Source organism: Tupaia chinensis, unplaced genomic scaffold, assembly GCF_000334495.1.
Source record: "Tupaia chinensis unplaced genomic scaffold, TupChi_1.0 Scaffold000355_1, whole genome shotgun sequence".
Classification (NCBI taxonomy): Eukaryota; Metazoa; Chordata; class Mammalia; order Scandentia; family Tupaiidae; genus Tupaia; species Tupaia belangeri.
The window spans coordinates 12,731,737-12,742,099 of NW_006159850.1; the positions used below are offsets into that span (position 1 = coordinate 12,731,737).

A 10,363-nucleotide genomic window follows, 5' to 3' on the forward strand; every position below is an offset into this window, starting at 1 on the left:
TGTCTGCTGTGAAAGGGACAGTTCTTGGAGTCTTAGACTGCTGTCCTCATCATCACTGACTCCAATGCCCGGTTCTGCCATCTCTTCCAAGTCTTCATTGGTGGGTTCTACTGCCCTCTCTGTCAAACTTTCTTCCACCTCTTCTTCCTTCATGCCATCAAAGCCTTCTCCACTAATTTGCTGTGCAATCTGCATTATGTTTTTGACAGTTTTTAATATTTTCTGTAATGCCTTCAAAAATTTCCACTCCGTCAGGCCAAACATTTTCCCAACAGTTATTAATAGTAGCCTGCTTGATGCTATCCCAAGTTGTGCCAACGTAATCAATAACCCTGTGTATAATAACCGACTTCCAGTAGTCCATCATGGTGGCTTCTTTATTGGCCCTGGGAGCCTCACAAACCCTGGTGTAGAGCTGCCTGGTGTAGAGCTGCCTCGTGTAGTATGCCTTGAAAGCTTTCAGTATGCCCTGATTGAGGGGTCAGATTAGAGTTGTAGTTTGGAGGGTCTTAAAAAGAACTATGTTGGGATGTACATTTTCAAGTCTTCACAATGGACTGGGCATTATCCAAAATGAATATAACCTTGAAGGCAAGAAGCCCTGGAAATAGTGTTCAACTTCTGGGATTAAGCACTTGTGGAACCAATCAGATATCATCCACACCTTTATGTTCCACCTCCAATGGACTGTTAGATTGTTCACAGTCTCTAAATGCATGAGGAGTTTGGGCTCTGTACACTATTAGGGGTTTACATTTAAAATCCCCCTTGGTATTGGTGCACAAAAGTCAGACTGCATGGTTTTGGAAAAATTTAAAGCCAATGGCTTTGGGGGTCACTTGCATGACATAGGTTTGTTTGCCAATATTCTTGCAAAATGAGCCAGTCTCATCGGCATTAAAAATCTGTTCTCCCACATAACCATTTTCCTGTACAACACTTGGCAGGTAGTTTTTAAATTCTTCTGTAGTCTCTTGATCTGTAGGACTTGTCTCATTTGCACTTTTACCGTTTTCTATACCATAAGGCATTTTGAAACAGACAAGCGAGCCAGCACCAGTACAGAAGGGTTTCACATTTCTCTGACCCTGGATAATGTGACCAGAAATTTCTTTTGCTTTCAGTCTCACAACAGTGCTGTCTACTATGCTTTTTCTATGGGTCGTTATCTCATGAATGCACAAATTCAGTCGCTTTTCCATAGCTTCATCACGCACTATAGCTGTGACTTTAGCACTCTCCGGAGCAGCCTCCCGTACAGATCGGCGAATTTTCTTCTTTCTATTGACATACTGGATTGCTGATTCGTTAATATTGAACTCACGGCCAACCGCACTGTAACTCAGGCCTGAGCGAGTTTATTGAGCACACGGATTCTCTCCATAAGGACATCACGGCCTTCTTGCGCTTAGGAATACTAGGCAGTACTTCGGCACTGCGCTTGGGAGCCATTTAAAGCAGCAAAACTACCAATAAAAAGCATAAAAAAAAAAATGACACTACGTAGACTGCGAAAAGGTTCTTGTTTACAACCTTGAGAGCCGAAACAAGGAGGCGGGGCCTCCGTCTAGTTCAACTTCGACCAGGAGCGAGTATCTCGGTGGACGCCAAGTTTTCAACCTCTGCGCATGCCCAGGAATAACCCTAGTAAGCGTTCTGATTTTTGATGGGTTTACAAATTTTAGCAAGTAAGGGAACTTGAAAATACGAACCCATGAGTAATGAGAGTCAACTGTATTATCATCGTTTTATTTTATTAATTTAATTGAGGCAAGTTTGTTTAATCAAGGCGCCGAAGTAGCGCTGAGAACTACAAGTTCCAGCATGCACCGCTCCCGCGCAGGTCGTACTACCGCAAGAGCCAAGGGCGAGTCAGCCCAGAGGCACCGGCCGGAAGTGTCGTCTTCACCACGTAGCACCCTCTGCGCATGTGCACACGCCGCTGGGGCCGTCCTAGCTGCCTTCGCAGCCGCCGCCGGGCAACTCTATGGTCTCTCCCTAGGGCTTCTCGGTTGGGGGCAGCTGCTGCGGACCTGTGGGTTGGCCGGCCCGAGTGGCAGCGACATGGAGGAATTCGATTCTGAAGACTTCTCCTCCTCTGAAGAGGACGAGGACTACGTGCCATCGGGTGAGCGATTCCATCTGCGGCGAGAGGCGGACTGTCCCTCTCCACGGTCACGTGAGGCGCGCCCGGCCCGGTGGGCGTCAGCCCAGTGACCTCTGTGGCCCCCTCTCTGTCCTGCCCCGAGCGTCCCCGCCCTCGAGTCCCGGCTCCTCGGCCGCCCTGGCCCGAGAAGGGAGCGCGGGGACATTCGGTGCAGCTGCGCCCCGAGAGCCGGCTTCGGCCACCGCCGCCTCTTGAAGCGCGGGAACCTGCACGTGAACCCTGCCCTGTATCCAGGGACGCCGTGGGGCGGTCCCCAAACGACGCCGCCGCTCCCGAAGGCTGGAAGGCGTTCCAGCGTCGGGCGTTTTCACACTTTCTGGGCCCAGGGACTTGCTAGCCGCCACCACGTCCAGGCTAGATGGAGCCACCTTCTGCGCTCAGGAGAGCTGGCCTGTGAAAGTCACGAGATGTGCTGGTTGCCCCTGCAGCGTCTTCCAACATCGTTTTCCTCCTGGAACTTTTGTATTGCATAGATGTCTCAAACGGGGTGCCATCCCATCTTTTCACCCTAAACTACTTCCACATCCTGCCCCTTTTCCAGACTTAAAAAGTATTTCCACCCGGGGCCAGCAGGTGGCATGGTGGTAAAGGCACTGAACTCCCACATGGCCTACCGGTTTGGGTCAGGACCAGGAGGGAGTGTGTGAGTGGGTGCCCAGAATCCCGAGGAAAATGGAAGAGAAGGGATTGCAGCGTGGCCATGGCGTGGAGGTGGTGTGACTTCGTTGTGGGATGATACTAGATTCTTGGTGTTTTGGACAAAGAATTAAACACGCCAATAGCGAAAGGAAAAAAAGGTCATTTATTAAGAAAAAGCAAAAGTATGCGGCTGAGGAGTGGGCCGAGTAAACAGAAAAAAGAGTGGCTCAGAAAGGACCCGGCAGTTACCTTCCTAATTTTTAAATCTAGGTTGTCAGTTGATCATTGGTTGGGCCTACTGATTGTTTCCCTCTCATTGGCTCAATCAGATGTGGCTGGGCCCACTAATTGATCTCATTGGCTATATCAAATGTGGCTGGGACCACTGATTCATCTCATTGGTTATATCCAATGTGGCTTAATGAGATAGACATCCCTTACTAATCCTTTATCTTGGGTGGGGAATTTTCTGCTCTGGTTAGGTTTTATTTATTTATTTATTTTAAATCTAGCCATTATGCAGATACTCCAGTACCCTTACCCCATCCATTTGCTAGCTTTCTCCTGCCTCAGTATTTCACTTTCTCTCTTGTCTTTCTTTTGCCAATTGCTTGTGTCCTATGGCAAAAAACTTTTTTTTGTTGTTTGTTTAAGAAAAAGGGCCATTAGGTGGTGTGGTGGTTAAGGTGCTGGACTCCTACATAGCTGGCTGTGGTTAGAATCCTGAATCAGCAGCACATGTGCATGCGTGCCCTAAATCCTGAAAGGAGAATGGAGGAGAAGGAGTTGCAGTGTGGCCATCCCCCCTGGTGGATGATTTCTCACTTTCCCTCTCTGTGTCTCTCTCTGGCTTGCTCTGGTGGCCTTGGCAAAAACCTTACCCCCAAAAAAGTATTTCTAATCATACAATCACTCAAGTGAAATCGCTTTCTCATTTTTCCTTCTCTCTGTTTCTCTCTGGTCAACTTAAAAACAATGAATAAAATTAAGTAAAATAATTCTTTTTTTAAACAAAAAGAAAAAACAAAAACAAACCAAAACATACACACACACCCCCATACCTGTGTCCATGAGTCATCCTTATTCTCTTTTGGTTCATCTAGTCTGTAACTTCTGCTGTGCCTATGAAGAAAATTGCTTTCTAATCACATGCTCCCCAATCTCCCTGCTGCCATTTCATTCCAAGCTACCATTATCCCTCGGGGGATGGCATTGCCACAATCCCTTTTCTTCCGTTTTCCTTTCAGGATTTTGGGCATGTATGCACATGCCCCTAGTGTGAGTTTTAAGCCACCTAGTATGGGATTCTTTTTTTTTTTTTGGAGAGGTTTTTGCTATAGGGCGTGTGTGCTTGCCAGAAAGAGAGAGACAGCCAGAAAGCGCGAAATCACCACCCAGCGGGGATGGCCACACTGCAATCCCTTTTCCTCTATTCTTCTCTTGGGATCTTGGGCACGCATGCACACGTGCCTGGTGTGAGTTTAAGTCACCGGGTCTGGGACTTGAATCATGGTCAACTACATAGGAGTCCAGCGACATAGCCATTATGCTAACTGCTGGTCCCAAGCCACCTAGTATGGGATTCCAATTGATGTCAACTATGTGAGAGTCCAGCGACATAACCATTAAGCCATCTCCTGGTCCCAAGAAAGCAAACTGCCAGGTTTGAGACTCAAACCATGGCTAGCCATGTGAGAGTTCAGCACTTCAACCATTATGCCACCTGCTGGCTCCATTTTTTCTTTTCTTAAATTTTGCCACAGGGCACGTGGTGGGGTGGTGATGGTGAGAAAGCACTCTCCCTCCTCTCACATAGAGAATAGCCACACCACAATCCCTTCTTCAGCTCTCCTTTCCAGATTTCAAGCATGTGTGTACACACACACACACACACACACACACACACACACGTACCTGGCATGTTTTTCTTTTTCTTTTCTTTCAGAAGGAAAGTGAGAAATCACCCCCTTGGGGGGATGACCACGCTGCATTTCTTTCTCTCTGGATTTTGGGGACACATGCACACATGCTCAGTGTGTTTCAAGCCACCAGATCAAACTGCAGTTGACCATATGGGAGTCCAGGTCCTTAACGTTCTGCCCGCTGGCCCCCATAGGGTCTGTTTTTCAGTCCATGAGGTCCAAGAGTCCAGTTGCACAGTAAACCATGTGGGATCCAATAACCACCACCCGTGGATTGGTCTCGAAAACTAGTTTTCATCTTATCCAAATATTTCTGAAAGGTTTGTTTTGAAAACTAGCAGTTTCCATCAACCCTCACCCATATCCAGTCTTCTAGAGTGGAAACTGCTTCCTGCTTTAACACTTCAGTATTTCCATTGCTTGTTGACTTAACCCAGGCGTGGTAGATCTTGCCGTTAATACTCTGACCACATTTCTCTAGCCCCCAGCATATACACCCTTCCACTCGCAGGGCCCCTCCGTCATGCCATTGTACTTAGTGAAGTTTTGGTTAGCTCAGTATTCAGTGTTTATTTTTTTCTAGGGACTGTGTGACACCATGTTCATAGCTGAACCCTCAGTATGTACTGGATAACTTTTCCTGCAGTGTTTTCTCTACAGTTGGTGCCATGCTCTAGTGTTGATTAGCTGTCTGTACTTACTGCTGACTCAACACTAAACTTTCAAAATTGTATAAATTATCTCCCAAAATATTTAGATTCAGTAGGTTTTGGGTTTTTTTGAGAGGTTTTTGCTGTAGGACATGTGCGCTCATGAAGAGAGAAACAGAGAAACAGAGAGAGAGAAAATGAGAAATCACCCCTCTAGAAGGATGGCCATGCCTCAATCCCTTCTCTTCCATTCTCCTCTCAGGATTTAGGTCACGTACACACATGTGCCCCATGTGAGTTTCAAACTGTTGAATTGAACCGCGGTTGGCCATATGGGAGTCCAGTGCCTTAAGTATTAAGCCTCCTACTGATCCCTGATGCAGTAGGTTTTTACTTTCACCATTTTTTTTTTTGGAGAGGTTTTTTTTGCTATAGGGCGTGTGCGCTCGCCAGACAGACAGAGAGAGACAGAGGGACAGAAAGCAAGAAATCATCCCTTAGGGGGGATGGCCACGCCGCAGTCCCTTCTCCTCCATTCTCCTCTTGGGATCTTGGGCACGCACACACGCCCAGCGTGAGTTTAAGCCACCGGGACCGGGACTCAAACTGCGGCCGACTACGTGGAAGTCCAGCGACATAGCCATTACGCTAACTGCTGGTCCCTACTTTCATCATTTGAAAGACCATCTTTGCCTTCTTTTTATTTTTTTTTTGAAGTTTATTTACTTACTTGTAATACAGTGTGTGTGTGTGTGTGTGTGTGTGTGTATGTGTGTATGTGTATGTATGTATGTGTGCATGTGCATACATGCATGAGAGAGTGACAAACATCCAGGGTCTTGTTATGCTGTCATCTCCTTTCCCTGACCGGTCTTGTCATACTGTGATCCCCCCTTTCCCCAGAGAGAGAGAGAGCAGGAGAGAGAAGCACGTTGGCCAGGGTCTTGTCCTGCTGTGGTACTGTTTCCCTTGCACTCCAGCTCCTCGGCTTCCTGGGCACATACACCCTTGTACAGCAACACCTCCCAGGATCCGAATCAGCCCCATGGCTTCCAGCACAGCAGTCGGATTGGCTACCAGCTATGCCACCAGGCTGGGCCAGTCTTTGCCTTCTAACCTGCTCCAGTTTGGCTTGGTGGCCCTTCACGACTATTCTACCTCTTGCATAGAGTCATCACCAATCTGGGTGTTACTGCTGTGTCTCTTCAAATTCTTATTCTTACCTGTTTTCTTATACCTTTGACTTTTCTTCGTGTTATAAGGAATTTCCAGTATTTTATCTTTTTTCCTTCTGTTGATTTTTTCTCCATATTTTTTATTTTGAGTAACTTTTTAATTCTTTGTATGTTTTTATAGTATTAGGTTTTTGCTTTATAAGTGCAATATCTTGATTATTTTGTTTGTTTATTTCTTCCGAGATAGAGAGACACGTAGACACAGCACCCCATACAGGGTCTTGATGCCATGATTCATGCCCCTGTCTCAGCCAACCCTGGATCCTGGGTACACGAGTGCCCATCTCACCCAGGGAAGCCTCCAGATGTGAACCAGAAACCTTCCCATGTGGGTCAGCCTCACTGAGCATCACGCTTTACCACCATCGAGTCCCCATAAGTGCAGTATCTTATCACTTGGAGGGCTTTAATTTTTTTCAAACTATTATTTTATTTAACTCTATTTATTAGTATTATTTTCCAGTTTGATCAGAGAGAGACAGAGAAAGAGAGAGAGGGAAAGTGAGAAAGGAAGCCACCAGACCCAGGACTTGAACCGCGGTTGGCCATGTGAGAGTCCAGGACCTTTATCACCACGCCACCTGCTGGCCCCAGAGGGCTTCAGTTTTTAAAAAATTTTAATTTAGATGCAGTAAAATTTACTCTCTTCTACAGTTTTTGGCAAATGCACAGAGTTGTGTAACCACCACCAAAATGTAGCCCTCCTGCCCCCTAGTAAAAAACAAAATTCCCCGTGCTACTCTTCTAGTCAAACAACTTTCCTTTACCCCCCAACCCAGCCACTGGCAGGCCCTGGTCTGTTTACTGTTTGTGTGGTTGTGCCTTTTTCAGGAGGTAATAGAGGTGGAACCATAACAGCGTGTGGTTCTTTGTGTCTGGCTTTCATTTAAGCATAAAGTGTTTGCGATTTGTTCATGTCGCTGTGCGTATCAATAATTGTATGAGTGTACCACAGTTTATTTCTTGGTGAAGGACACTGAGTTGTTTTCAGTTTTTTGCGATTATGAATAAAACTGTTTATAAATACAATTATCCTTCAGTATCTCCCATGAATAACAAAATCCGTAGATGCTCATGCCCCTTATATGAAATAGTTTAGTATTCACATATAACCCATGCATAATTATCCATATATTTCAAATCACTTCCGAATTACCAACAATACCTAGTACAACATAAATCGATGTTATACTTTATTGTTTAGGGAGTAACAGTCAGGACATCCGGGCATGTTCAGTATGATGCGCCCATCACAGGCCCAAGTCCATTTCTGATCTGTGGTTGATTGAGTCCATGGATGCAGCAACCACAGATTTGGAGGGCTGTTTACCTGCAAGTTTTTGTATAAACTTTGGTTTTAATTTCCAAGATGATTTTTATTTACTCTGTATGCTTGTTTGGGGGTTTATTATATTAGAGGCTTTCTTAGATTTTTGTGGTTTTTAGTTATATTTAAATGTGGGGCACTAAAAAGGTCTTTGGAACTCTGAGTCTTTGGACAAGATTTGTTCCCTTTGTGCTTCACTGTCATTCTTTTTCTTTGTCTTTTTTCTTTTTTAAAAGAGATTTTTGCTGTAGGATATATGCACTTGCCAGAGAGGCAGAGACAGAAAATGAGAAATCACCCCCTGGGGAGATGGCCACACTGCAATCCCTTAACCTGTCAGGATTTGGGGCACACATGTACATATGCCTGGTGTGAGTTTCATGTCACCTAGTCCAGAACTTGAACTGGTTGACTCTGTGGGAGTCCAGCACCTTAACTACCATGCCGCCTGCCGACCCCACTGTCATTGTCTTTCATGGTAATTTGCAGCTTGTTGTCTTCAGTGAACAACTACTTAGTCACTTTAGTAAATTTCCATCTTATCTGGTATACAGACTGAATTCAGATTTTCTCAGTTGACCCCAGAGTGGTTTTAGCTTGTTGGTCCAAATTGCAATTGAGTTCATGACTTCATATATCATGTAGTTATTGCATCCTTTAAGGATGTTTTCCTTTTTTTTTTTTAGAGACGTTTTTGCTATAGGGCACATGCGCTCGCCAGACAGACAGACAGATAGAAAGCAAGAAATCACCCCCCAGAGGGGATGGCCACTCTGCAATTCCTTCTCCATTCTCCTCTCGGGATCTTGAGCACGCACGCACACACGCCCAGTGTGAATTTTAAGCCACCAGGTCCAAGACTCGAACTGCGGTCGACTACGTGGGAGTCCAGCGACATAGCCATTACGCTAACTGCTGGTCCCAAGGATGTTTTCCTTTTTTTAGAGAGAGAGATTTTTGCTATAGGGCCTGTGTGCTCACTGGAGAGACAGAAACAGAAAGCAAGCAATCAACCCCTAGGCCACAATCCCTTCCCTTCCATTCTCCTCTCAGGACTTGGGGCACACACGTACTCATGTATGTACCAGCAGGGTAGCCATTATGCCATCTGCTGGTCCCGCCTTGCACGTTTTCTTTTGTAGTAACATCGATTTGCTGAAGAGATCAAGTCCTTTGTTCTGCAGCTCGTCCTATAGTTTGGATTGTCTGGTTGTTCCCTCATGGTGCCAGTTTAGGTTATTCCTTTATTTCTTGAATTTTCCATAAATTGAAAGTTATTTCTAAATGCTTGATAGATTCAAATGAAATATTTTTGGCTGGAATATACTATAGATGACTTGTGGGTTTCATTTTGGGTAACATCAAAAGACACATTGTATCTAGTTGATTTCCCTAGTTGTAACTGTGGCATCAGGATGATGGCAGGCGGGTCCTTCTGTTGTATAATCATTTTTTCCTTTGGAACTGGAAAGTATCTGTTGGGTAATATATTTAATGGGTAAAACTTAAATTGCCTTTTTTTTTTTTGATTGTCAGAGTGCAAATGGAAGCCAGAGAGAGAAAGAGAAACAGGGAGAAGGACCCTGCAGTGGAGTGTCATCACTCCACAATCCCTTCTTCATTTCTCCATCTTCTTGGGATTTGGAGCACACGCACGTGCATGCATGCACACACATACACACTCTCGAGTGTGTTTTTCAAGCTGCTGGGGCTGGGATTTGAACGTAGGGTTGGCCACGTGTGTCCAGCTCCCTTAGACACTAGGCTACAAACTTAAATTACTTTTTGACATTACTTGATAAACTTTGCCTAAATTGCCATCTTTCAAGATTGAGAAGTGATGTTCTAATTCTTTAGTTCTTTTACATTTATTAATTGTTCGTCTCTTCTGTAAAGTGTAGCCATCTCTAATCAAAGATAAATGTTTAATTTACAGGTTTTTTTAGAGAGATTTTTGCTATAGGGCATGTACACTCACTGGGGAAACAGAAAGTGGGAAATCACCCCTCAGGGGATGGCCACACCATAATTCCTTCTCCATTCTCCCCTCATAATTTTGGCCACACATACACCCGATTTGAGTGTCAAGCCACTGTTTCTGAGATTTGAACCGCCATCGGCCATGTGGGAATTCAGTGTTGTAACCATTACGCCATCTGCTGATTCTTAATTTACTGTTTTAAAGTAGAGAAAAACATTTTTTTGAGTAATTTTAAAAGTAGCTTAAAGTGGAGCCAGCAGAGGGCGCAGCAGCTATGTCACTGGACTCCCCCGTGGCCGACCACAGTTCAAGTCCCAGACCCAGTGGCTTGAAACTCACACTGACATATGTGTATGTGTGCCCAAGATCCCAGGAGAAGAATGGAGGAGAAGGGATTGCGGTGTGACCACCCCCCCCCCCACCCCACCACACCGAGGGGGGG

At 45.4% G+C, this 10,363-nt stretch overlaps 1 protein-coding gene across 1 annotated transcript in view; it reads left to right on the plus strand.

Moving 5' to 3' along the window:
- Positions 1-1,809: 1,809 nt before the first annotated feature.
- CFDP1 (chromatin remodeling protein CFDP1) overlaps positions 1,810-10,363 on the plus strand; it is a 141,160-nt gene continuing 132,606 nt past the window's right edge. The window contains exon 1 of the mRNA XM_006152635.3: positions 1,810-2,128. Within this exon, the coding sequence (XP_006152697.1) occupies positions 1,825-2,128 (304 nt within the window). The 5' untranslated portion in view covers positions 1,810-1,824. The remainder of the gene's footprint in view (positions 2,129-10,363) is intronic.